The following is a 26,928-nucleotide window of genomic DNA, read 5'->3' as shown; positions in this document are numbered from 1 at the left end:
TATTCTCCAGTTCTATCTCCTCTCCCCTGCACTCCCCTCCTCTATTCTCTCTCAGCATTCCATTCACATTTTACATTCACATATACACATAGCACACACTTACCCCCAACTCAGCCTCTTCTCCCCACTACCCCCACCCCGTCTGGGATAAGTGCCCTGTCTTCTCCCATGCACTGGACCATCTGACCCTTTTGAGGCCACTGGTGGTGGTTACTAAAAATTAAAGTAGGAGTGTATGAATGGGGTGAATAGGTAGGTGAGTGAAGGTGAATCTGAATTGATGCGCTTGGGAACCCACACTCAAGGGCCCTGCTTACCTGGGCTGGAGGCTCCTGCTTGGGGAAGATCAGAGCATAGGACAGGAGGGGGAGTCCTTGGGGTGGGGAAGAACCCTGAGGTAGGCTGGACTTGCTGTCAATTATTGATGCTGAGGCTGCTGCTGTCACCTGAGACCTGCAGTTCAAGTTACCAACCCCAGGGACAAGCTGGAGCTGCCTCCTACCCTTCAGGAGCCCTCAAAGAACTTACAGAACTCCGGGGTCTTGATTTGAGGGGTAATAAAGCTACTGGGTTTGGTGACCTCTCCTCCAATCCCTTGGTTCAGGACATAGGGTATGGTGTGAGCCAAGGTGATGGGGAGGTTGTAAGTTACTCAATAATTTCAAATTCTAAGCAAGTGCCAAGGCTTGAGTCACAGAGAAGAGTCGGATCCTGTCCCTGACACCCCGGAACTCCACCTTTGTTAGAAGAGACTGACATAGAAACAGAGAATATAATGTGAACACTAGAAGGCATGTTCCATGAACACAGGGACTTTGGGCAGGCAGACAAGGTGGGGAGACAGTGTGCCAGGCCATGTGTGTAAAGTCCAGAAAGTCAATCAGGAAACCCAAGTATTTCCCTGTGGTTGATTCCCCCAACCCCTCCCCCACTACCCTGGGCTTGGAGTGGGTGTCAGGCTCTGCAAGATCTTGCATGACAGACTTGTGTTGAGTCCAAGGGAAGATGTTGGGATGGTTCTAAGAGCACTGGTTGTGAGCTTTGTGTGTTAGATTACTATGACTGCTGTAAAAAGGCAGGATTGAAGAGAAATGCCTGAGGGCAAGGAGATCACTGAGGTGGCCTCTATCTCCTCCACCAGGATTGAGCTCCACTCTGCTTCGGTTTGTGAAGGTATAAGGTCCTTTCTTCCACTAAGTCTCAGATCCCCAGTCCAGGTTGGGTGCACACCCTCTGTATGTCCCCAGCCTTGGCACCAGGCAACTGGGCCTATTGGTGTGTACTCTTAAGAGGAGCATAGAGCCTGTATCCTACTCGCCCCTCTAAAGGCATTTAGGAGAGTATTTCGTGACGGCAGTTGGTATAAATTCGCTCACTGGCCCACAAAGGTAGCCTCGCGGCCACGGGAACACATAATACACTTAACACGTGGGCTTCTATAGCCGTCAGTGGAGGTCTCCGGCTGAGATCCGGAAGAGGCTGAAGTCATATGATCCGCCCCTCCCTTTCCTTGCATCACGTGTCTCACGGCCTGTCACGCAGCGTGTGCCTTCCCATTGGTTGGCTAAGATCACGCGGTAGGGGCGGGGCCGGAAGCCGAGGTTCCGGCGGCAGCTGCGGCGGCTAAGCTGCTCTGGGAAGGGGTAGGCGCGGGGGCGGTGGTTACTTGCTGGATGCAGGCCGGGTCATGTGACCGGAAGGGCTCCTGACGGACGCCGTCCCTCCTCGGCGCGGCCTGAGCGCCCGGCCCGACCCCCGACATGGGGTGCTGCTACAGCAGCGAGAACGAGGACTCGGACCAGGTGCGGCCGCCGCGGGCGGGGCTCGGGAGTGAGGGCTGAGATCCTGGGGCATGGGGCCCAGAGAAAAGGCTGCAGAAGAGGGTCAGCCGGGCCGCAGGGCTCACTGAGTACGGGGGCCCGGAGAGGACAGATTACAGAGGAGACGCCGAGCCGGGCTGCTACCCCTTTTACAGCCCCAGTTCTTTCTGCACAGCCCCTGTGTTGGGATGTGCAGGCAGCCGCCTATCCCGCTCGCTCCCGCGCCTTCCATCTTTCCCTACCTTCAGACCTTTACAACTTCAAGGATCCTCAGCCTAGGTCTCGGGGAAGCACTTTCTTCCCAGCTTCCTTCTCTGTGCTTTGTATTAGCGGGCTTTGTGAATCCATTGTAGAGGTGGGTAAGCTGAGGCCCTGAGTTAGAGTGTCCCGATATGAATCAGGAATCTGTGTATACTCTGAATCCCTGGGGTTGAAGAAGGAAGGTCACTGCTGATCTGGGGTCAGAGAAGGCCTATGGAAGTTGGTGTCATTTGAGTTGATCAGTGAAGGTTTTAATAGACGCAGTGAGGACATCAGGACGTGTGGGAAGTTGGAAAGCAACAAATTGGGTTTAGCTCTGGCTAGACTGGGGGGAAAAGAGAGGTGGGCTGGGGAGCTCAGTTTGGCCTGCCTCAGTGCAGTCCCTACCTGGGGCCTCAGGGTTCCTCTAGCTAGAAGGGTGTTTGTCCTGGGAATTTGGCTGTGGATCTGAACCTTTTGCAGAAAGGATTAGGCTGGGAAGGCCTGTACAGTTTTAAATTCTGTCTCTTCCCCTTAGTGTATTCTAACTTCCTGCCACACTTAAATCCCTACCCTGCCTGCCTGACCTCCTTTGAGGAGGGGAAGACCTTTTCAAGGATGAAGTCTCAAGTTGTTGGCCACTTGCCTTTTTGGTTACCTGGATTGTACATCTCAACACATATAGAGACAAAAACTGTAGAAAGGTTTCAGCAAGTAGCTCACAGTCCAGTGGAGTAGATGGTCACAGAAACAGATTATATCACTGGTAAATGGGAAGTAGGTCTTTCCCCAGTGACTCATGTGAATCTATTTTGGGTCAAGGATTTAAGCTGGGGAAAATGTCACTTTTATGGGAGGGATGGTTGGCCCGTGGGCCTCATTAAGCCTCCAAATGCCCAGTGAACATACACTCATATTTCTGTGCCTTAGGCATGCCATACAGCCAGTACCTCACACTTCACTCCAGCCTGTTAGAAATAGGAGACAATATCCGTGCCTACTGGGAAAGCTATGGTTTAATGGGAAATTGTCTCTTAAACCATAATATGGACTCTTGCAGGGAATGAGTCAAGGGTTAACTCTTTATGAGAAAGGATACCAGCTTCTAGCTGGAAATGCGGTTTTCTTGAATCTCCACCTTCCCCTTGATGGGCTTTCATTTCTGTTTCTAACCCCCAGAGATGGTGCTTGATCAGTCCTGGGTGATTTGAGGCCTGACGTGGCGAAGGTCTGCTTACTACCTGGTCTACAAGCCAAAACCATTCACTGTCCCCTCTTTTGGGTCTTGGGCAGGCCCCACTCCCACTCTCACGTTGAACCCTTTGTTATAATAATAAAGAGAAATGTATAACATGTTACAGTTTTCAAAGACCTTTTACAGTTATCCCACTTGATTCTTGCCAAAATGTCTGTCATATAGGTACCAGTTATGTCTATTTAAATGTGAAGAAAAACTTCAGAGAGGCTAAGTGATTTAGCCAAGGTTACAGAGCTGAGAAGTGCCACAGGCAAGGTATTTTGACGCCAAGTCATGTCTTTATCCGTTGGGCCAAGCTGTGTCTTCTAGCTGTGCCCACAGACCAGGTGGCTAGTGATAGGCCACATACGTGTCTGTGCTAGAGTACAGCGAAGCTCTCCCAGTTGGACGTTGACTCCAGGACAAACCTTGGTGTGAAAAACCTCCCCCATGCTCTAGTCACCCTTCTGGGGATGGGGTGATGTTATTTGTCCACTCTAATTGTAGTAGCATGGCCTTTTCCAGGAGTCTAGGTCTCAGGAAAACAACCTTGTTCTTGAAGAACCCCTTATCCTGCAGGAGGATCTGTCTGAATTGGGGCTGGGGAAAGGATGGACATATAAGGAGAAGCAAACTCCAGGTTCATTATGGAGCTGGCTTTCCTTAGAGATAGTTTAATCTTTGGCAAACATCTTGTTTTTAGTACTTAGCTTGTGTTTTAGGGGGTCGGGGTGTCTAGGAGTTGGGAGCCGATGGGGCAGAAGCCCATAGCTTCTGTCTCATGCTGTTGGGAACTGGGGACATGGGCAACCTAGGCTTGAGACAGAAGAGTAATGTCAAAAGGCTGGCCCTGCCTAGGGCAGGGTAAGCAGAGTAGGAGGAAGTATCCTCTGTAAGGAGAGTTGTGGAGATGTGGGCAGGAGAGCTGGGAGCCTTTAAGTGTGAAAGTCTGGTAGGAACTGAGATAGGCCTGAAACGGAACACTAAGGAGTCTGGTGGTCTGGCACTGAGGGCTGGTGAGTTCGCTTTAGCCAGGATGGACCCTTGTCTCTGGTTTTGTTCTGGGTACCCTTGTTCTCTATGCTTTGGATAGATACCCAACATATCCACTTATCCAATTTGCAGCTGACACAAAGCCAGCAGGGATTTGCAGCTGATGGGCTCAAGGCAGGGTGTATTCAGAAAGATTGCAGTAGATAAGAACAAGGGGCTAAATAAAACAAGACGAGGAGAAATAACACAGAATTATACAGAACCAGGGAGACTTGGTTTGGTCCCAGGTCAGTTCTGGGAGCTGTGGTGATTAGCATAGGCTAGCAGAAACAGGGCTGCTGAAACTAATGAAACCACATTCACAGAGGTGTGGTGTCTTGGCAAGGGAGGGAACAACTCCAACTTTTCAGGTAAGGATACACCGGGAGCACCAAGTTTGGTTCTGGGAGTCCCACACAAAGAGAGCATTGGCGAAGAGGAGAGTGATCACCTGAGAGTAGAAGGGACCTGCCCTCAAGAAGGGACACTTGGCGACTTCCCTAGTGGTCCAGTGGGTACGACTCTGTGCTTCCAATGCAGGGGGTCTGGGTTCGATCCCTGGTCAGAACTAGATCCCGCATGCACGCCTCAACTAAGAGTTTGCATGCCACAATTAAGGAGTCCGCATGCCTCAAGTGAGACTTGGTGCAGCCAAAATAAATAGATAAATGTTTTTTTTTAAAAAAGAAGGGACACTTGGGAATTTCCCTGGTGGTCCAGTGGCTAAGGCTGCGTGCTCCAAATGCAAGGGGTCCAGGTTCGACCCCTGGTCAGGGAACTAGATTCCCACATGCCACAGCTAAAGATCCTGCACGCTGCAACTAAGACCCAGTGCAGCCAAATAAATAAATATTTTTTTTTTTTAAAAAAAGGGGCTTCCCTGGTGGTGCAGTGGTTAAGAATCCGCCTGCCAATGCAGGGGACACGTGTTTGAGCCCTGGTCCGGAAAGATCCCACATGCCGCAGAGCAGCTAAGCCCGTGTGCTACAACTACTGAGACTGCACTCTAGAGCCTGCGAGCCACAACTACTGAGCCTGCGTGCCACAACTACTGAAGCCCACACACCTAGAGCCCATTCTCGATAACAGGAGAAGCCATGGTAATGAGAAGCCCATGCACCACAACGAAGAGTAGCCCCCACTCGCCACAACTAGAGAAAGCCCGTGCGCAGCAATGAAGCTCCAACGCAGCCAGAGATAAAATAAATTTATTTTAAAAAAGAGAAAAGAAAAACAAGGGACACTTGGACTGTGGGACCCAGAGTTTGCAGCTGGGATGCCTGTCCTGAGATAATATGAGGAATGGCCATTGAGAGGTTGGACTTGCTTTTCCTTGAGACCCAGGGCCTTGTCTGGCCTCACAGGGCCTCTCCATCCTGGGAGCAGACAGCCTTGCTGGGGAGTATCTGGTCTGGGGGATTAGAAGGGCCATTCTTGGGTTCCTGACTTGTATTAGTTTCTCCACTACACCCCACTGTTTTGGTATTTTCCACCTCCTCTGTCTTCCAGCCTCCAATATCCTTTCTCTTCTGGGGGCTGGACCATTTTTTTTTTAATTTAAAAATTTATTTTTGGCTGCATTGGGTCTTCGTTGCTGCGCGCTGGCTTCTCATTGCGGTGGCTTCTCTTGTTGCAGAGCACAGGCTCTAGGCATGCGGGCTTCAGTAGTTGTGGCACGCGGGCTCTAGAGTGCAGGCTCAGTAGTTGTGGTACACGGGCTTAGTTGCTCCGCGGCATGTGGGATCTTCCCGGACCAGGGCTCGAACCCGTGTCCCCTGCATTGGCAGGCGGATTCTTAACCACTGCTCCACCAGGGAAGCCCTGGACCATTTTCTGAAGCTGCAGGGCTGTTTCTAAATACCTGCTTTGTACCTCTGTCCATCTTTTCAGGACCTCTAAGACTGGTTCCACTTCAATTCATCCTAGACCACCAGCTTAGCTTAGCTTCCAAGGGCAGGCGGGATCTGAGTCTTAGAGCCGACATTCCGTACAGTTGGGCACTTGGGATATTCCTAATAAAAATATTTTTGGTGCTTAAAGGTCAGAGCTGGGCTGAGAAGAGAGCCTAATAAAGGTGGGTTGGACTAAGGGCCTCAGGGCTGATGTCTCCCCCCGTGGCCTCTCCTAGGACCGAGAGGAGCGGAAGCTGCTGCTGGACCCTAGCAGCCCACCCACCAAAGCCCTCAATGGAGCCGAGCCCAACTATCACAGCCTGCCTTCCGCTCGCACCGACGAGCAGGCGCTGCTCTCCTCCATCCTCGCCAAGACAGCCAGGTGGGCTTCACAGGACTGGGCCTGGGGCAGACCTCCTTCATCCATATTAAAGACTGGGATGGAGAGCCAGGTCCAGGATGTGGGGGATGGGACAAGATCAGTGGGAAGAGGTGCTCTGGGCCCAGCCCTGCTCCTGTGGGCAGGCAGGGACACTGGTGTCAGATAGCCTTGGAGTTGGCACCTGGCAGTGAGTCTTGTTTGTCCGTCTCGGAAGCACCTGTTATGTCCTCTCTGCCTCTTCTCCCCAAAGCAACATCATCGACGTGTCTGCTGCAGACTCCCAGGGCATGGAGCAGCACGAGTACATGGACCGGGCAAGGCAGTACAGGTGAGCCCCTGGCCAGCTTGGATATCTCAGGCTACTTGGGTGCCTCAGTAGATGGTCCTGTTGACCCAATTTGCACCATGACACTCAAGGGTATGGCAACTAAAGGAGGTCTGCCTGGAATGGGTTTGTGGTGAGCTGAGGCTCCTGTCACCTGCTTCTTTCTCTGGTCTGAGGAAGTGAAGCTTGCCTGGGCTGGCTGGGCCGACTGTGGCCTGACTGCCTGTCCCCCCCCCCAACCTCCCCCTCCCTCTTGGCCAGCACCCGCCTGGCTGTGCTGAGCAGCAGCCTGACCCATTGGAAGAAGCTGCCGCCGCTGCCGTCCCTCACCAGCCAGCCTCACCAAGTGCTGGCCAGCGAGCCTGTCCCCTTCGCCGACTTGCAGCAGGTGAGCCACCCCTCACCCCGCCCTGCCCGCTGGGTGACAGCGAGGCACAGGGTTCACCCCTCCACCTCAGAGGAGGTAGGGAAGTGGAGTTAGGGAGCCTGGTAGCCTGTGGGCCCTGCTCGCTCCCACCTCACTCTTACTTTTTTCTCCTTCCCATCCTCTCTCTTAAACCTTCATTCTTTTGCTACCCTTCATTCTTCCCTTCTGTCTTTCCTGCCTTTCTTTTTGGCTCCCTGTCCCCCATCATTCCGTCTCTGGCCATCCATCCCCTCCCCCTGCTTCTGGATCTCCCTCTCACCTGTCTCTCTGTTCCTCTCCCCCGGTCCCTCTGTCCCAGGTCTCCAGGATAGCTGCTTATGCCTACAGTGCACTTTCTCAGATCCGTGTGGACGCAAAAGAGGAGCTGGTTGTACAGTTTGGGATTCCATGAAGAGTGGGGTCCCTGGACAGCTCTTCTTCTCCTCTCTTCACTCCGTCTCCACCCTGCATCCCCTGGCCCCCAGCCTCACTGTGGCTTATACAGTATCCTAACCTGCTACTAATCACAGAAGAAAGTGGAGGAGGAGTAGAAGAATGAGGCGAGAAGCCTGAGCAAGTGAGGATGGAACAAGGGAGGGTATAACCATCTGGGACTGGCCTTCGAAGCCCTGGCCAGGGGTGGGGTGGGGGTCACAGGGACAGGGCCTGGTAGGTCTTCACCGTCACTGGGAAGGTGGAGGTGCCGGTGTGAGGGTGATCACTAGGGGGCCTCTTAGGACTCCCTGCCCACCCTTTCTTGGCCTCACTCCCGTCCCCCTCTCCCTGACTTGGTGCTGACATGCACCTCACGAGGGCTTGTGACCAGGGTCTGGATGAGCTTGAATTTGAATGAATTGAGTTTGTATTTCTAGCACCCTGGGTTTTTACATGTTTGGGTTTTTTTTGTTTTGGTTTGGTTTGTCACCCTCGATAAAGGAAGTGTATCCATCTGTGTGCTGGTTCCAGCCCCTCTGTCCTGCCCACCACCCTACTACTTAACTTCTGGCTACTCAAGTCTGTGAGCAGCGAGGAGGGGGAGGGGGCATCTTCTAGGGGCACTAAAAGGAATCAAGGAGATAAGGGTTCAGGGTTCCCAGCTCTTAGCTTAGACTTGGCCTGCACTAACCTCAGATTGGATAAGACTCAGCTTGTCCCTCCTCCAGTGATGGGAACACTGTCAAAGCTGAACAAACCTGAATCTGAGGCAGCTGTCACTGTTGTGGGTATTGCCTCAGGCTCAGTGGAATTACCAAGAAGCCTGGTGAGGGGGTGGATGTATGCAGGGAGACCAACAGCATGTGGTATAGAGTCAGCAGACACATAGTTTCAAGCAGAAGATTCTTTTTATCAAGTGAAATCTTAAGTAGAATCATGACATGTAAACATGACAGTGGAACTACTCTCACCTGACTGAAGTGAGGGGTTCAGAGGTCACAGCCCATCTTATTGGCCTCCTGCCATGGAAGCCTCTGAGGTATCTCCACAGAACATTGGTGCTCTGTGAAGCAACTCTAACCTCAGGATATCTGAGCTAAAGAGTGAAAATGGGCCCAGACAAGTTAGATAAGTTTCCCAAGGCCATGCAATCAGCCCAAGTCTCCTGCATCCCAAGCCAGCAGGCCTTTCCTTCCACTTCCTCCTTGTTTCAGTGAAGTAAGACCAGAGCTACGGGTGCTTACCTGACTTGGGGGGGGGGGGGCATCTTTACATGGTATAAGAGACTTCTGATCTGCTGAACAGCTCAAATCATTTATTGTCAAACCAAACTGACCATCCCTGGGCCTTTAGGACTGCTGGGGTCCCAGGAACCTCAGAGTGCATTGTGCTTGATCCAGACCTTCTTGGGTTTGATGTTCATGCGTTTCCACACTTCAGCTGTTGTGCGGTCTGCCTTGGTGACCCCACTGAAGTCGAACGTGGTGATACGGGGCAGGGTGCAGAGCACATATTGCCTGTGGGGAAGACTTGGGCTGGGGGCCAGGCCCCCTTCTAGAACCCCTTTCCCCCTCCACCAGTCGCTCCTATCTCCTCTGACTGCAAGGAATGGAGGGACTTGAGTAGAGTGTGGGGGAGACTGAATTTATCCTGACCGACATCAAGAAATGCCTAAAGCCCTCTACTCCCTTCCCTGGTCCAAGCATAGCAGAAGGACGGTGTTAGGTTTCTAACCCTAACCCTCCTCCTTTCCCTCATGGGAGCCCAGCTGGAGTCCACCTCCAGGGTAGGGCACTTACCTATACCCCTTCTCTTCCTCTATGGGGTTCCCATGGAGTGTCAGGCTGCGGAGCCGAGGGAGGACAGCCAGCTTGTTCACCTCTCCAAGGCGCTGGATGCTGTTGCCATGGAGGTAGAGCACACTCAAGTTGAAGAAAGTTGTCAGGACCTGTTGGGGAAGGAAACCGGAAGCTAGACTGGACAGAGCTGTGTATCTGTGCTCAGGACTGACTTGTGGGCAGAGAAGAAAGAGTTTGGGGAACGATTTGTCACCCCCAGAGCCGTACTAGATTGATTCCAACCTACTTTTATTTACCTTTGAAGGGGTACAGGGGCACCACACTGACAGAACACTGTGATCTGAGGGGCAGAAGGTATGGGCCTGGGTCCTATCACTGCCACTGACTTGCCAGGTGCCTGGGCTCTCCTGCTTCTCCTTGAGCCTTAGCTGTCCCTTCACTGAAGACCATTCTAGCTTTGGTGTTCTAAGATTCTGTCACGACAGGGGACAGCATGATGCTAGGTACATAAGAGCTTTTAAAATAGTAGTTAGGGGCTTCCTTGGTGGCACAGTGGTTGAGAGTCCGCCTGCCGATGCAGGGGACACGGGTTCGTGCCCTGGTCTGGGAAGATCCCACATGCCGCAGAGTGGCTAGGCCCGTGAGCCATGGCCACTGAGCCTGTGCGTCTGGAGCCTGTGCTCCGCAATGGGAGAGGCCACAACAGTGAGAGGCCCGCGTACCGCAAAAAAAAATAATAATAAATATATATAGAGTGGTTAAATTGAGATCAGTGCACCTGGGGAACAGTTTCCAAGTCATACTCTAACTCCTTTCCCCTCTAACACAGATCCTGGATGAAAAGGGGCCAGTTTTGTTTGTTTCTTAAAATTTAGCCTGAGTTCATGGAAAGTAACTGCTGTATTTTTAGTACCTACCTCTGCAAAAGAACTTGGCATGAAGCACAGTGGGTGCCCAATAATAAGCTACAATTTTACTTCAGCCTCCTATGTGAAGGCTTGCTATGTGCTGGTTGCTTTTCATATGTTCTCATTTAATCCTCACAAAATGTTTATAATGCTGGCATATAATCCCCATTTTTCAGACAGCAAGCCTGAGGTTTTGAAAGGTTAGGAGCTTGCCCAAGGTCACAAAGTCAGAGGCAAATCTAGTATTTGAACCTATATCTATCTGAGCCCACAGCCATGTGCTCTGCAGGGCACCATGCTGCCTCACTACTTCCTTGATAATATGTGAGAGGTGGAGAGGCTGGGGGCTGGACAAGGTGGCTTCAGGTCCACCCTCTGGACTCACAGGGTCAATGGAAGTCAGGTCGTTGAAGGACAGGTCAATCCAGGCCAGGTTCTCCGGATGTTCCAGAAGCTGTGAAACCACGTGGTTGAAGTCTCTCAGGTCATTGAGGACGTTGTTGTTCAGCCACAGGGACTGAGACATTGACTTCCCTGACTTTGCGTGCCTTAGTGGTCGTAACCCTGTCCGTGGCTCCTCGCTTAACAGTTCTGTGGGGACAGAGTGAACTTTGGGTATGTCATCGTTTTCTGGCTCTGGGGGGGTGGCAAAGGAACAGAACTGGGAGGATTTGTAGCTAGAGGAGCTGGCAGGGCCAGAATCCCATGCTTGTGTCTAGTGCGACTGTATGCACTGTTCCCCAGGCCCCAGCAGTCAAAGAGCTTAGATTAAGGGTCAAAGACTTCCCATCCCAAACTCTTGGTTTGGGTCACATGCTCCTCTCAGGTCTATTGTATCATTGGGGCCTTTGTATACCACCCCTGTGTGGGAGTTGGAGGGAGGCGGATTTTATAAATGAGGAAACCAAGAAACAGAGGTGTTGGACCTGAGCCAAGATGCTGAAGCACAAAATCCAGAATTATCCACTGGTAGAGCCTATAGAATTCACTTCAGTGTCACACACTCTTGATGTCCTCTCCCTCATCCATTAGTATTGAGTAACTGCTATGTGCCAGATACTGGATATACAATGGTGAACAAAATGAGAGATAAGCTCTATATGAATAATAGAGCAGGGGTGAAGCAGATGTTTATGCCTTGGAGGAGCTCAGATGGGAAAGATGAAAACAAACGGTCAATATACTATAATAAATGCTATTTAAGTTGTGGAAGCACAGAAAAGGGTCTCCTAACCCAGTTTGGGAGCTTAGGGAAGTTTCCCAGGGAAGGTGAAGCCTGAGCTGGATATCTCAGTGGGTTAGGAGACGTTAGCCAGGCGAAGAAGGGTGGAAAGGGTGAGAAGAGCATGAGCAAAGGCACAGAGGTGTGGAAAAGCATGGGCACACACGCACGTATGACACAAGGGGGCAAGGAGGGATAGGAGACACGGAGCCTTGGAAACCAGGCTGAGTACCTTAGACTTTATCCTGTAGAAGATGGGAAGCCACTGGAGGGTTGAAAGCAAAGGAGATAATACAGCTCTCTCAATTCAGAAAGATCACTCTGAAGGTTTAGTGTGGAGCATGGATTGCAGGGAGTGGGTGGGACTGGAAGACCAATTTGGCTCTTTCAGTCATCTAAGCAAGGATGAAAGGGACATACAAACAGCATGACTTGATGGTTGACTAGATGCAAGGGTAGAATAATATTCAAGGGTCTTGGGACTTCCCTGGTGGTCCAGTGGTTAAGACTCTGCACTTCCAACACAGGGGGTGCGGGTTCGATCCCTGGTCTGGGAACTAAGATCCCACATGCTGTGTGGCGCGGCCAAAAAAAAAAAAAATTTAAGGGTGTTGCCCAGTGTTCTTGATGACTGGTGAGATGCCAGTCCTATGAACTGATACAGGATTAAGAAAAGGAGAAGAGGGACTTCCCTGGTGGTCCAGTGTTAAAGAATCTGCCTTCCGATGCAGGGGATGTGCGTTTGATCCCTGGTCGGGGAACTAAGATACCACATGCTGCAGGGCAACTAAGCCTGCGCGCCACAACTACTGAGCCTGCGTGTCTCAACTAGAGAGCCCGCGTGCCGCAAACTACAGAGCCCACATGCTCTGGAGCCCACACGCCACAATTAGAGAGAAGCCCACGTGCTGCAGCAAAGAGCCCACGTGTGCCGCAACGAAAAGATCCCACATGCTGCAATGAAGAGCCCGCGTGCCGCAACTAAGACCTGACGCAGCCAGAAAGAAAAATAAATAAATAAATCAAAAAAAAACCCAAAAACCAGTTGGGAAGATGATGAATTCAGGCTTGGCCTTGGCATGTCTGAGCTTCCTATAGTACCAGAAAGAGGAGAAGCCAAGCAGTTGGATATGAAGGAGGCATAGACTTGAGAATAATTAGCATAGAGTGTATACAAGTTAGAGAAATAGGTAAGATTCTTCAAGCAGAGCGAGGGTGGGGGGAAGGGCATCCATTAAAGAAGTTAAGAACCAGGGCAGGGAGAACCAGGAGGCTCACAGTCTCAGTGGCAGAGTCAGAACCATACACCAGCTCTGGCTGAGGTGATTAGATGTTTCCTGTTGCCTCTGTGCCTTTAGTTACTTGTCTAAAGCTGCCTCCCAGAAAGGAAGTAGTACTTTCTGAACTGGTCCGCTTGTCTTCACCCTCTCCTCAGCTCTTACTGGACACACTTCTCTTCCACCCCCACCCAGCTTGAACTTCTTCTCCTCAGCTGCAGGTCAGGCAGCATCCACCAGGTGGCTCTCTGTCTTGGTCCTGGAGTGAGCAGACCCACAGTTGGGGTCTGAGGGTGGGGGGAGGTGGCAGGAGGGTCATGGAGCAGAGTACCCCTGGCAGAGGGGTATTCACGAGCAGAGGGCTCGTGAATAGAACTCCTAATCCTGACCCCCAGCCTCACATCTCCTGACTGCAAACCCTGAAATGAAAAGACAGATGAGTAAAAGTTAAGATCAAAATAAGCCCACCTACGGACTAGTCTCCAGTCTGATGAGGCAGCAGCTTGGGGAATGCCAGCAAGCATGGGCTGATCCCCAGCTCAGAGGGAGCCACTGAGGATGGCATTGCCTGGAACTTGAGGCTGGCTGGGGTTGCTGTTATGGGTGGAGGAGGGTGTCCAGGCTGCTCTCCTCTGACTCCATCAGAGCACTGCATTGCCTGAGGATCTGTCAAAGCTGCCCTGTTCAGAGTAGGCCAAGGCAGCTCTGGAAATTGGACCACAGATATCAACACTCAAGAGAACTAGGGGTTGTCTACCTCCAGGAAGATCTGGGCAAAACATAATTGTCTTCATATCTATGAAGGGTTGCCATGCAGCTTTTCCCATGTGTCCCCAGAGAACACATGTTTGATGTGAAGAACTTTCTTGTGTCATTCCTCACCCTGCAATGGAAGGGCTGGTAGGTGTGTGGTATGGGACTCCCTTAACTGTGGGTTTGTGAGCAGTTAGAGCACTATGGGTTGGAGGTAGACTGGATGCCTTCTAAAGTCACTGCCATTTCAGATTCTATGATCCATATATTGATTAATTCAGGAAATAGTGTACCAGGTACCCCCAAACTCTACCCTGTCCTCTAACCCCCCCCCTTTTTTTTTTTTTCGGTATGCGGGCCTCTCACTGTTGTGGCCTCTCCCGTTGCGGAGCACAGGCTCCGGACACACAGGCTCAGTGGCCATGGATCACGGGCCCAGCTGCTCCGTGGCATGTGGGATCTTCCCGGACCGGGGCACAAACCTGTGTCCCCTGCATCGGCAGGCGGACTCTCAACCACCGCGCCACCAGGGAAGCCCATCTAACCCCAATTTTAAGTAAGTGCGCCAAATGCCCTGGGGAACCTGAGGGGACTGGCCTTTTGGGGCTTAGATGTGCCTCTCCTTCTCCCTTCCCCACTCAGCAAGGAGCACTATGCCTGGCATACGTGTACAGACCTAAACACACATATATAGAAGGTTTAATAGTAGTGGGTGCTCAAGATTTAACTATTAAATGAAAAACAGGGCATCTGTGCAGATTATGTTTTGTGCTGTGCAGTTATCCTTGGTCATAGTAACTTGTCTCTCCCCTCCTTCTGAGGACACCATAGAGGGCTAAGCCACACTCCCCACTCAGAGCAAGGAATTCTCAGGGTAGGTAGGAGCCATACTTCTCTCCTTCCTCTGTCACCTCAGCTATCTTGCACATAGCCATTATTGCAGCTAAAACCCTGTGAAACATGGACTACATCAATCAGAAGTGATGCTGTGCATAAAAAAGGAGGATCACGGCAAGTGGGTGTGTGCTATGAGAGAACAAATGGGAGTTACTGATGTAGCTGATGTCAACCCAAGTAGTAAGTACCCTAGACCCAAACCCAAGCAGTATCCAGTACCCTTGATAACTATTCACATGCTTCCTGAACTTAAAGGTGGCCACTGCTTGCCTAAGAGAGTCGACCAAAGCCAGATAATGGTTCTAGGTTATGTTGATGCCAACCTGTGTTCTGTGAAGGCAGACGTACTGATGTGTTTATAAGAGCAGATGACAAAGACAGCAGAACTTTCCTGGGAAGAAGCATATTCCCTTGAGAATATGATCTTGATGAGAGCCTCCCTCTGTCCCCTCCTGAAAGGTACTAGCTGCCCATTTACAAACACACTGAATGATAAAATAGGAATGAGCGTGGGCAGTGCTGGGAACTGTAATAAGTATGGGTGATAATGGAATAAATTTGAATATGACTGGAATGAATATAAAATTTGTCAATAAATATTTAGACTGGAAACATGCCAGTTTGTTAATAACAAGACCTTGCATGTTTTACCAGTGATCAGAACAGGCTTGTGTCCTCAGAAGAGGAGAGTGGGTTCTGCCTGTTGGCTGGGACTCCATAGCAGCCTGTGTTTTCCTTTCACTAGTCTCTTCTCTCCAGGTAAAAAATGGAGAATAAAACTATTGGCTGATAGACTGGCTCTCCAGTTTTCTTCCACCTGACTATCTTGCTGTAGCCTGGCTTATTTTGAAGATCATCAGTTACCCTGAAAGCCCCCTGGGTCCTTTCAGATTTGCTGCTAATTTTTTAAAAGGCCAAACTCTTCCACTCCCACCTCCCTACCCACTACTCTCCCCAAAATAGCAGCAACAAAAATCCCATATGCTTATGGGAAGAATCTCTCGAGGCTTTTAAGTAGAAGACTGGCTTCTCCCTAGGGACCATACCCATCCTGCTGCCATGGTGAGTGGAATGCTGTGCTCTGGGGGCTGACCTTGGGTCACGTGGATGCTTCGGAAGGAGTAGTCAAGAGGGGGCTCTTGCACTGAAGTGTTCATATAGTCCTGTTTGTTCATAGCTCAGGTCATCATTTGTCAGGTGTAAGCATGGGCCCTGGGAATCCGGGTTCAGCCTGGGAGGACAGAGAAGGACTGGTGTTCGGCCCTCAAGTTTCCTCATATCTCTCCACCCCTGCTATATACCCTCCACTACTCCAGGTTTGCATGGCTGCATTTTTACTTTAAGATAACAATCATGATTCCTTGCATTTGTAGGGCACTTCCTACTTCTCTGAGCACCTTCATATCCCTTAGAGTTCATTGATAGTTATAATACCCATTTCTACTTTCCAAGGAAACTGAGGCCCCAGGGTGAAAGCACTTGCCCAAAGTTAAGCCAGTGAGTCAGCTGTGGACTGCAATCCTAGTCTTCTGAATCCTACTCTGAGGCCCCTTCTGCTACTCCATAGTAGTTGCCATGAAGGCTGTCTTGATACCTACCCTCTGGTGACATCAACTGGGCTATTCTATTGCTTAACAAACCCCTGAGGGCCTGCACTGGATTTGGTGTCTGACAGCCCTTTGCAGTCTGACGCAGAGGGGGATTTGCTACCTTCTCTGCTCATCTTGTCTGTCGGCCCCATTATCTTTTCATCTGAAGACCCTACTTTCAACTACGTCCTGAATGTAGTCATACATATGTAAACATACATACACATAAAACCAGAGTCTGCCTCACTCTCACTCACCTGTCACTGATGCCTGAAACTCCACCATTAGGGATCCATTCCTTTGGGTTCAGGGATTGTTCCCTGTTAAAATGGAAATACCCCCTGAGAGGGGTAAACACAATGTTATCAGTCATTTACAATGTGGTGTGAATTGTCTTATCAGATCCTTTCCAATTTGTTAGCTCAAATAAAGCTGAGAATCTTTGGACTGGGCAGAGCCATGAGAACACCAGTCACCTGTGAAAAGGAGAGCTGACACACTTTAGGAGGGGTTTTGTATGTGACACAAACAAAAGGCAAATAGACTGACAAATACATGTCCCAGTCAATCTCCCCTTCTCACTTCATCCACTTCTGTCACCTCCTTTGCATTTACTACTTGCTTTCCAAAAGGATTTGAGGTATTTTACGGTAATAACACACTCATAAAACAGGATGATTTGTAGAACAGAGCTGTCCAACAGAAATATAATGAACATCACAAATACGAGCCACGTGAATATATTTTTTCCACATATGTAATTTAAAATTTTCTAGTAGAAGTCAAAAGAAACAGGTGAGGTTACATTTAATATATTTTATTTAACCCAATATATCCAAAATATCATTCAACATATAATTGATATTAAAATTTGAGATACTTTACACTTACAGCACATCCCAACTGGGACAAGCTACCTGTCAAGTGCTTAATAGCCGCTTGTGACTAGAGGCTACCATACTGGACAGTACAGACATAGAAAATGAAAACATGGAAGAGAAAGATTAGAAGCCAGAATAAAGGAAGAGAGAGAGATGAACCAGGGAATTAGGAAACTATGCCTCTATTTATCCCTGAAATTCCTGGCAGCTAAAGCAAAAGTGGAAACCTTAGTATATGTGGTCCTCATCTTTCAATGAAACAATTTGTATCCAGAGACTATGAAATTCACAAATGTTCTTAAAATGGAATTTATCTTAAAAAACCATGAACCTGGGCTTCCCTGGTGTCGTAGTGGTTGAGAGTCCGCCTGCTGATGCAGGGGACGTGGGTTTGTGCCCCGGTCTGGGAGGATCCCACATGCTGCGGAGCGGCTGGGCCTGTGAGTCATGGCCGCTGGGCCTGCGCGTCCAGAGCCTGTGCTCGGCAACAGGAGAGGCCGCAACAGTGAGAGGCCCGCGTACCGCCAAAAAAACCAAAAACCAAAACCATGGACCTGATAGCTTATAATTCAGCTTAAGCTTAATACAGTCTAGGTAAATTCCTTTTTTGGTGACTTAATGTATGAAGGATAGAGTTTAACAGGTTTAGAGGAATGGAAAGTGAACATCTTCCTCTCAAAAAGCAGCAGTCTCGGGCTTCCCTGGTGGCGCAGTGGTTGAGAATCTGCCTGCCAATGCAGGGGGCACGCGTTCGAGCCCTAGGTCTGGGAAGATCCCACATGCTGCAGAGCGGCTGGGCCCGTGAGCCACAATTACTGAGCCTGTGCATCTGGAGCCTGTGCTCTGCAACAGGAGAGGCTGCGACAGTGAGAGGCCCGCGCACCGCGATGAAGAGTGGCTCCCGCTTGCCACAACTAGAGAAAGCCCTCGCACAGAAACGAAGACCCAACACAGCCATAAATTAATTAATTAATTAATTAAAAAAAAAAAAACAACCAAACAGCAGTCTCAACTGAGCTTTGGGTAAGTGCTGGCTTGAGTCACTTCACAGCTGAATTCTCTGTCAAGTGTGAGACTGGCCTGATGGGCATGGGTTGTTGATTGGGGAGACCTGAATCTTTGGATATCAAATCTACAGACACAACAAAGAACACATTATTCTTTTGTAGAAATAGAGGAAGCTGGCTTGCTTCTCACCTGGACACGTCCCACTTGAGAACCCACAAGAAGTTTGATGCCTCTGAGCAAGACTGGGTACTTTTCTCAAGTTGGGACCCCAGAGTTCAGCACTACAGGACATGGATTTTAGCTTAAAACATTTAAGGGCGGATTTTTACCATTAATCTTGACCATCAGAGAACCTCAGTGCAGTACCAAAGGACTTCTGATTTTGTGTAGCACCAGCTCCTGAAGCATTTTTCTGGATGAGTTAGTATTAAAAATAGAGCCCCGGGGCTTCTCTGGTGGCGCAGTGGTTAAGAATCTGCCTGCCGATGCAGGGGACATGGGTTTGAGCCCTAGTCCAGGAAGATCCCCCATGCCGCGGAGCAACTAGGTCTGTGTGCCACAACTACAGAGCCTGCGCTCTAGAGCCCGCGAACCACAACTACTGAGCCTGTGTGCCACAACTACTGAAGCCCACGTGCCTAGAGCCTGTGCTCCACAACAAGAGAAGCCTCCACAATGAGAAGCCTGTGCACTGCAACAAAGAGTAGCCCCTGCTCGATGCAACTAAAGAAAGCCCTAGTGTAGCAACGAAGACCCAATGCAGCCATAAATAAATAAATACATAAATAAGTACATTTATTTATTTATTAAAGAAAAAATGGAGCCCCAAGAAGCTGGACAAATTTGCCCGTTGGAAAGGGTTATTAGTCTTCTCCATTTAAACACCAGCCCAGGCTGTGAGCTAGTATTGTGTCTTATTCATCATCTAACACAGAACCTGGCTTACAGCAGGCACTCAGGAAATGTTTGTGGGAGGAATGAATGAGAAACTGCCAAATACAAGGATTTCTGTTTTGGGGGTGTTGATGCTAAGCTGCACTTTCTAACAATTGGCTCCGAGGTTCATCTATTTCAGTCCACACCTCATTCACAGTAAGATATTTAATTCAGTTCTTCACACATTTGTTGAGTGCCTGCTGCCCTATGCTTGACCAGAAGGAATGAAGCCAAGATACAAATAATAGAACCCTGTCTGTAAAGAGCCCAGGAAATCCTGCTGAGTTGCTATTGATTGTGGCAAACCAGCCTGCATCCAGTTCTAAGAAACAGCTGCCTACTTAGTGAATACTCTCATGTTTCAGTACTCAGCTCTAGTATACCCTCTTTGATGAAGACTTTCTTTCCAGATAAAATTGATCATTGTGCCCTGTATCAGATTGATTCCCTTGATGAACCCTATCATGGTCTCCCCTGTATCCATCTCTTTTGCCCTCTAACTTTGTAGTTCCATCCACTCTGATGCTGGGTTCAGCCATGCGACTTGCTTTGGCCAACAGGATGTTGGTAAACGTGAAGCAAATAGAAGCTTAAAGAGAGGACTTGCCCTGTGCTCTTTGCCAGTGCCAAGAGAACATGGTTAGCCTGCTGGAGGGATATGAGAAACGTGTAGGTGAGATACGTGAAAAAGAGAGCCAGTGATCCCAGGTGAGGCCATCCTAGACTAGCCTATAGCCAGCCTACCTGAAGGCAAAATCAGGAGAGTCACCCAACCCACATGTGACTGCAAACACATGAATGAGCTCTGCCAAGACCAGAAGAAACACATGGCTGACTCGGAAACTTAGAAGCAATAATAAATGTTTATTGTTTTAAGCCACCATGTTTTTGGATGGTTTGTTATATAACAATAACTAATTGATATATGCCCCCACTGTACTTTGAATAAAATTTCATCACAGCCTGTTTCCTTTTCTGTAAAATGGAGACAAACCCTGTCTTGAGAGCTGTTGTATGTCCTGTAGCAGGTGTTCAATAAATTGAACCAGTTGTACTCTCTGTACTCATTTCTTTATAACCTACTTCCTGTTCCCTCCCTGTAAGCTTGAGGACAGGGAAAGAAGTCAGACTTCTTTCTCTCTTCCCACCATTACCCTGCACCAAGCCTGGGTATTCACTAAAGCCTTGATGGATAAGTGGAGAAATGAAAGAAATGAAGGAATAAATGAATGATATCTTCAAGGTGTCACATAGTGAACCTGACTGCTGTGGAAAACTGACGAGCCTTGAGGTTGCTTTACCCACTCCAGTGGCTATGTTTTTGGACTCAGTCTTTCCCAGCTGCTGTTCAGCCTCATGACCAGGAGCTAGTCAGACCCTAGCGCCTTCCTCATTTGTCTATGTTGACTGAATTGATGAATGATAGGGTTAGGGGCATACCTGCTCTGTTTTGGAGTTTTTTTTCTCCCGATTGGAAATATCATTTACTGTTTTTCTTTTTTAATTTTAAAAGTTAACGTGATAGCTGAATAAAGTCAAACAACATAGAGAGATACATCAAGTGAAAACTAAAAGTGTGGCTCTCCATCTCACTCTCCGAGAACGCTCATGATTTACAGTTTGGGAATATAACCTCCCAGAAGACATATATAACAAAATTATGTATATTTTAAAATAAACACATACTGTCTGTTCCTTTGTAAAGCTATTTTTTTTCTTTTCAAATAGTTGTAGACTCTCTTACCCTTTTTAATAGCTGCAGAGTGTTCCATAGAATTTGTGTGTACCCTACTTTAACTTTACTTGGGCTCCCCCGGTGATGCAGTGGTTAAGAATCCGCCTGCCTGTGGCACATGTATACAATGGAGTATTACTCAGCCATAAAAAGAAACGAAATTGAGTTATTTGTAGTGAGGTGGATGGACCTAGAGTCTATCATACAGAGTGAAGTAAGTCGGAAAGAAAAAAACAAATACCATATGCTAACACATATATATGGAATCTAAAAAGAAAAAGTGGTACTGATGAACCTAGTTGCAGGGCAGGAATAAAGAGGTAGACATAGAGAATGGACTTGAAGTCTTGGAGTGGGAGGGGGAAGCTGGGGCGAAGTGAGAGTAGCATCGACATGTATACACTACCAGATGTAAAATAGTTGGCTGGTGGGAAGCAGCAGCATAGCACAGGAAAATAGGTTTGGTGCTTTGTGATGACCTAGAGGGGTGGGATAGGGAGGATGGGAGGGAGGCTCAAGAGGGAGGGGATATGGGGACATGTGTATGCATATGGCTGATTTGCTTTGTTGTGCAACAGAATCTAACACAGTATTGTGAAGCAATTATACTCCAATAAAGATTTATTTTTTAAAAAATAAGGCTTGGGAGTCAGAAGAAAAAAGAAAAAAGAATCCACCTGCCAATGCAGGGGACACGGGTTCGAGCCCTGGTCCAGGAAGGTCCCACATTCCGCGGAGCAACTAAGCCCATGTGCCACAACTACTGAGCCCGTGCTCCCAGAGCCCATGCTCCGTGACCAGAGAAGCCACCGCAAAGAGAAGCCCACACACCACAACAAAGAGTAGACCCTGCTCACCGCAACTAGAAAAAGCCCGCGTGCAGCAACGAAGAACCAATGCAGCCAAAACTAAAATAAAATAAATAAATTTATATTTTAAAAAACTTTACTTAATTTAACTGCATTTAACCAATCCCAAGTTGATGATGGAAATTTGTTTTCAGTTTTTGGAAATTGCTAACAATTGGAATTTGATTTGTTGATGGCCTGTCCCTTCTCTCTCTCAGGTAAGTAGCAACATGATGGCCCAGGAAGCTGTGAGGAGTATTCATGAAGAGATCTGATAGGAGATTCAACAGCCTGGCCTAGTGAGGGTTTCTATTTATGGGCTACAGGTGGAAGAAAAACCAAAGACTGTCATGAAAAGTCTTACACATAGTCTAATGTATTCTGGGAAGTTATATTTCTAGGTGCCAAAGGTAGGCCCCAAATTCAAACTGGTTCCTGCCCATCTCTCTACTCCCATCTCTTATCCTCACCTCCAATTCTGCAGGCCAGCCAAATGCAACTACTTGGAGTAAGTTCCCTGCACCTGCCTCTGGGCTTCTGCACATCCAGCTTTCTCTGCTTGGAGTACAGTTTCTTCTTCCTTTTGCCTTGCTAATTTTTAATGACTCAGCTCCCGTTTCCCTTTTTCCTGAGGAGCTTACCCTCATGCCCAAGTCTGGATGTGCGACTTCTCTTCTGGACTCCCATAACACCCTATATTTACCCTTGGTAGCACTCGTAACACTAGTATTATCTCCTTACTATCTGTGTGTACATAAACTCCACCAGGGCAGAAGCCATGTTTTTCTCATGGTTGTATCCTGACAGTGGAGGCAAGCAGTAGGTACTTAACAATATGTTAAACATTGCAACAGTGAATAACACTATAATGGAGAGGGACACGACGTTGCTATAATTGAGGGATCTGAGCTGCTCTGGGCAGTCAGGGGAGACAGTCCTAAAGAAGTGACTGAGAGGGACTTCCCTGGCGGTCTAGCAGTTAAGACTCTGTGCTTCCAATGCAGGGGCGCGCGGGTTCATCCTTTGTGGGGGAACTAAGATCCCACATGCCACGCAGCTAGGCCAAAAAAAAAAAAAAAAAAAAGTGATCGAGAGAAATCTGAAGGATAAGTACAAATGAACTATGGCAGAGGGAAAAGATGAACATTCCAAGAAGAAATAACAGCATGTGCAAAGGCTCTATGGTAAGTGGTTACTTGGAAATTTTGAAGACCTTAAAGAAGGCCATATAACTGGAGGGAGAGTGGGAGGGAAATGTATGGTTAGACTGGAGGCTGGAGAGGTGGGCAGGAGCCAAGCTGAGATGTTGCTTGATGCTAAGAGCAATAGGAAGCCCAAGGTATATTTTTAATTGAGGGTATTGTAGGGAAAGTGAACAATATCAGATTTGCATTTTGAAGGATTACTCTGGTTGCAGCATGCAAAATGGCTCAGAGGGAAGGCAGGAAGGATGTGATGGTAGCTACGACTAGAGAAAAGATATTTAAAAGTAAAGCTGACAGGATTTTATGATGGATGGGAAATGAAAGAGGTATTAAAGATAATGCTTGTTTTTTTGACTTCCGTAATGGTGGACAGAGGTGAGAACACTGGAAGAAATTCAGGCTTGGAGTACATAGGGATTATGAGTTCAGCTGCAAACATGTTGAGTTTGGATGTTTTTGAGATATCCTGAAGGAGATGTTGAAGATGCAATTGGTTATATAGATCTGGAGCTTGGAGATGAGGGTTGGGTGGGGTTGGAGATACACACTCCCGTACATCTGCATATAGGTGGTAAATGAAGTTGTGGATGTGGATGAGAATATCCAAGAAGAGAATCTAGAGTGAGGTGGGAAGTAGACCTAGGACCAAGCACTTACTGAACTTTTTTTTCTTTTTTTTTTTTTTGCGGTGCGCGGGCCTCTCCCTGTTGTGGCCTCTCCCATTGCAGAGCACAGGCTCCGGACACGCAGGCTCAGCGGCCATGGCTCACGGGCCCAGCCACTCCGCGGCATGTGGGATCTTCCCGGACCGGGGCACGAACCCGTGTCCCCTACATCGGCAGGCGGACTCTCAACCACTGTGCCACCAGGGAAGCCCATTTACTGAGCTTTAAGACAGTAAGTGGACCAATCAGGGCCAGCTAGGAGCCAGCCAGAAGCTAACTAATCATGGCAGCATCAGACATGGGTGCTGTGTTAGCAAGACTGCTTATTTCTTGTTTAGTTAAATCTGTTTGATTCCCATTGTCTTTAGTCTCTCTAGTTCTCTTTCCCCATTTAAACTTTCAAGGAAGGATCTGAAACCCATTCCGGCTGAAATGTAAATAACTCAATGTAGGCGATACAAGTCTCTTTTCCCTGGGGCAGTTTATTTTACTACTTTGAACAAGTCCTTAAGCTAGAGAGGCTGTAGGCTCAAGCTAGAGACTTGGCTGGAAGTTGGCAAACAGGGCTCTAGTCCTAGCTGTCACTGACTTGGTGTGTGGCCTCCAGCAAGTCACTTGCTCCTCTCTAGGTTTCAGTTTTCCAATCTGTGAAAGGGGGATAAATATCCTTGGACTCACAAAGCTCAAAAGAAAGACTGGATGTGAAGACACTGGGTAAGTTGTAACAGATCTGTCATGAAGACTGTAAAAGGAGTGAAGCTCTAACTGCTGAACTTGGAGAAGCAGACCACAGAGGAGGTGTAGGGAGAAGAGGTAATTTAAGGACAGGACCCCTAATAAGTATGTGTGGGAAGATCCTGCTGACTCTCTGAAAAGGAGGCTCTACCCTGGGGTCTTCCTGCTTGGAAGGAAAGGGGCAGTTCAAGCCCCAGAAAGTTTCCTACAAATCCAGAATTAGGGACTGTGATTTACTCTAATCTTACTCCCATGTCTTGAAGAGAGTCTCAGTCGACCAGAGGAAAACCCACCCCATGTCTGAGGGCTTTTCAGATCTTCCAGGATGTGTCAGGGATTTGAGACAGTAGTATTAGGGGGTCCCATCTTTGTGTTGGAGGAGGTTCTTAAGCACCCCCAAATCTGTCTGGGTATGTGTCTCAGCCTTCCCTTCCCTCCCCGAGTCCGTCTATCCCATATGGGTTTGTGTCTTGTTCACTGCGAAAAGGGATAAGGGGTAAGGGGGCGGGGGAGGTCTCAGGTCCCCGAGAAAGGAAGCTCTTAGTCTTTCTGTGTGCCCCTCCCCTCTCCATAGAGTTCTTGTCCCCTAGAGCAGGTTTCCTGTTTTCCCGCCCAACTCACCCGCAGTTGCTTCCCCTCCAGCCTCTGCGTCCCACTATCTCAGGGTTACTCAGAGCAACTCCATGGTAACTACCTATGTCACCACGTCCCAGATGAGCGCCGTAGGCGCTGCCGCGATGCCTACCGGGAGCTGTAGTCCGCCAGGGGCTGGGTTCCAAGGCCGCGGGCGGTGCAGGGATTTGTAGTTGCCTTCGCCCTCAAGCCGAGGGCCGGGGTCCGGAAGTTGTGGCACCCTTTCTCCCTTTCCAGTGGCCCTCACACTTCCTTTTCCCGGGTCCTCCAGCGTGCTCTTGCGTGCGACGCCAGCCGATAGGGTCCAATTGAAGGGCGGCGCGAGGGGGCGGGGCCATAGTTTAAACTAATTGTGTGTTTACGGCGCTGGCGCGAGCCCGCGACCAACGCGATCCAGGGAAAGCCAGAGTAGGAGCGGGAGAGCGGGGCCAGGTAACCGGCAAGGTCCCGCTGCTGGCGTGTGGTTTGGGCGCCCGCAGGGATGCCCGGGCTCAAAGGGGATGCTGGAGAAGCGTGTGTGAGCGGAAGGCTCCTTCGTAACCGAGGCTGACTGGGGAGAGTCTATCTAGGGTAAGGTCTGTGAGGAGAGGGCCTTGTCCGAGGGGGAGGTGCCCGGCGTGCTTAGTGGGGAGGGTCTGTTTGGGGGCGTGTCCATGGAATCAAGTCTGAGGGCGACGCGAGTGCCGGTAATGCGGGTTCCTGAAAGGCTCGTCGCCGAGGGTTCCTGTAGTGGGAAGGCTTGGCCTATTATTGTTAACAACAGTGGTAGTATTAATAACAAACATTTTCCGAGCCAAACGACGTTTCAAACACTGTGCCACACCCTTTATATGGATCGTCTTTTTAATATTCCTAACAGCATTATTATACTTTATTACAGGTGGGCTATCTGAGGTTTATGTTCAGCTTGGCCAGGGTTGCATAGATAGTGCGTGGTTGGCTATACCGGGGTTTTTGTGGAGTTGGGCTTAAGGGGGGGGAGGGGCTGTGTTGGCGGTGCGGGTTGTCTTGGACTAACGAGTCAATTTATTTTGAGCCTCACTTTCCACTTATGATGTAAACAACGAATTTACCTGCCTTACCTACTTTCCTGGAATTGTTATGAGGGTGAAATCAGGTAAGCTGTTTCTTGGAAGCATCTTGGAGAGTAAACATTTTTGACTATAAGTGATGTGACTGTGTGAAGGTTGTTGTTGGAAGAGAGCCCAGCTGGCTTGATGCTGCCTCTTCTGGGCGCCCTCTTTTGCTTACCCCTGAGATAGCGCTTTTCATCTGGTATTTGTGTTTCTCTCCCCTACTAGATAGAGACGGTGTCTTTTGTACCTCCATTCTCATGCCTATGCAGGGTGTGAAATGTATCATGGTCATTAACGTATGCTTTGAAATGAATGAGCTTACTTGGTCTGAAAAGGTATAGGAGCCTGACTTTTCCATCTGTATTTAGTGGCTTTTGAACCTCTTACTATGTCCTCTTGCCTGGAAGGACACTGCCTTCAAAAAATGTGGTAATACTTACTTTAATGCATGCTTACCTTTCTCTGGGGTCTGTTGCCTGGTCATGTGTTTCTAAAGTTCTGGATAGTCAAGTGTGGTGAGCAGAAACCTTTGATGGAAAGGGAATTGGAGCTCTACATTGTGGAGATCTTTACTGCTGTGAATATATGGGAACCTTGAGGGAATGTTCACATCAAGTAAGGCAGCTTTCAGCCAGCAGGGATGAATGTATGTGTTCCCTCCCTCTCTGTTCCTGTGTGGTATTTTCTCCTTCAGAGGAAGAGGAACATACTTCTTAGTAAAAGCTGCCAAAGTATTATCTTCTTGGCCCAAGTTCAAGCAAATGATGACTAATTGTAAAGCCTGAATCCTAATCCAAAGCCCAAAGCTGTACTCCCCCATACCAGAAGATCTTAACCAAAAGCTCATATAAGGAACATTTCTATTTAGAATGTTCATTTTTTAATTTATGGAATATGGGAGTGGGAAGAATGCCTTGAACTAAAACTTGAGTTCTAGAACTGTTAGGATAGGGGAAAGCCTTGCCACAGATGGATAAACAGAGCTGATCAGG

General features: G+C 48.8%; 2 protein-coding genes across 10 annotated transcripts in view; one reads left to right on the top strand and one right to left on the bottom strand.

The window, feature by feature from the left end:
- Window positions 1-25,115, bottom strand: part of LOC131759512 (leucine-rich repeat-containing protein 51) — a 28,028-nt gene extending 2,913 nt beyond the window's left edge. Inside the window, exons 1-6 of one of the 9 annotated variants that reach the window (XM_067038807.1) lie at window positions 24,849-25,087; window positions 16,472-16,555; window positions 15,719-15,856; window positions 10,862-11,067; window positions 9,569-9,717; window positions 9,063-9,286 (exon numbers count right to left, since the gene is read on the bottom strand). In XM_067038807.1, coding sequence (XP_066894908.1) covers window positions 9,145-9,286; window positions 9,569-9,717; window positions 10,862-11,067; window positions 15,719-15,800 — 579 coding nt within the window. In that variant the 5' untranslated portion in view covers window positions 15,801-15,856; window positions 16,472-16,555; window positions 24,849-25,087 and the 3' untranslated portion in view covers window positions 9,063-9,144. Of the gene's footprint in view, window positions 1-317; window positions 375-9,062; window positions 9,287-9,494; window positions 9,718-10,861; window positions 11,068-15,718; window positions 15,857-16,471; window positions 16,556-24,848 lie in introns of those variants that run through there. The other 8 variants (XM_067038808.1, XM_059068742.2, XM_067038803.1 and 5 more) reach the window with 8 other exon arrangements.
- LAMTOR1 (late endosomal/lysosomal adaptor, MAPK and MTOR activator 1) lies at window positions 1,561-8,286 on the top strand. Its single transcript, XM_059068780.2, has 5 exons — window positions 1,561-1,802; window positions 6,458-6,603; window positions 6,854-6,931; window positions 7,190-7,316; window positions 7,654-8,286. Exons 1-5 carry the CDS (start codon window positions 1,761-1,763, stop codon window positions 7,744-7,746), a joined length of 486 nt encoding a protein of 161 aa, XP_058924763.1. The 5' UTR covers window positions 1,561-1,760; the 3' UTR covers window positions 7,747-8,286.
- Window positions 25,116-26,928: the final 1,813 nt, after the last annotated feature.

The sequence above is a fragment of the Kogia breviceps genome, chromosome 7 (genome assembly GCF_026419965.1).
Source record: "Kogia breviceps isolate mKogBre1 chromosome 7, mKogBre1 haplotype 1, whole genome shotgun sequence".
NCBI classification, from domain to species: Eukaryota; Metazoa; Chordata; class Mammalia; order Artiodactyla; family Physeteridae; genus Kogia; species Kogia breviceps.
Note: the sequence above shows the minus strand (reverse complement) of the source record. Positions and strands in the feature narration are given on the sequence as shown.

Bases quoted from the DNA above. Each gene is read 5' to 3' on its own strand.
- LAMTOR1 (XM_059068780.2), top strand. From the start codon at position 1,761: ATGGGGTGCTGCTACAGCAGCGAGAACGAGGACTCGGACCAG. The intron at 1,803-6,457 runs GTGCGGCCGCCG...GGCCTCTCCTAG, and splicing joins AGAACGAGGACTCGGACCAG to GACCGAGAGGAGCGGAAGCT. The intron at 7,317-7,653 runs GTGAGCCACCCC...CCTCTGTCCCAG, and splicing joins CCTTCGCCGACTTGCAGCAG to GTCTCCAGGATAGCTGCTTA.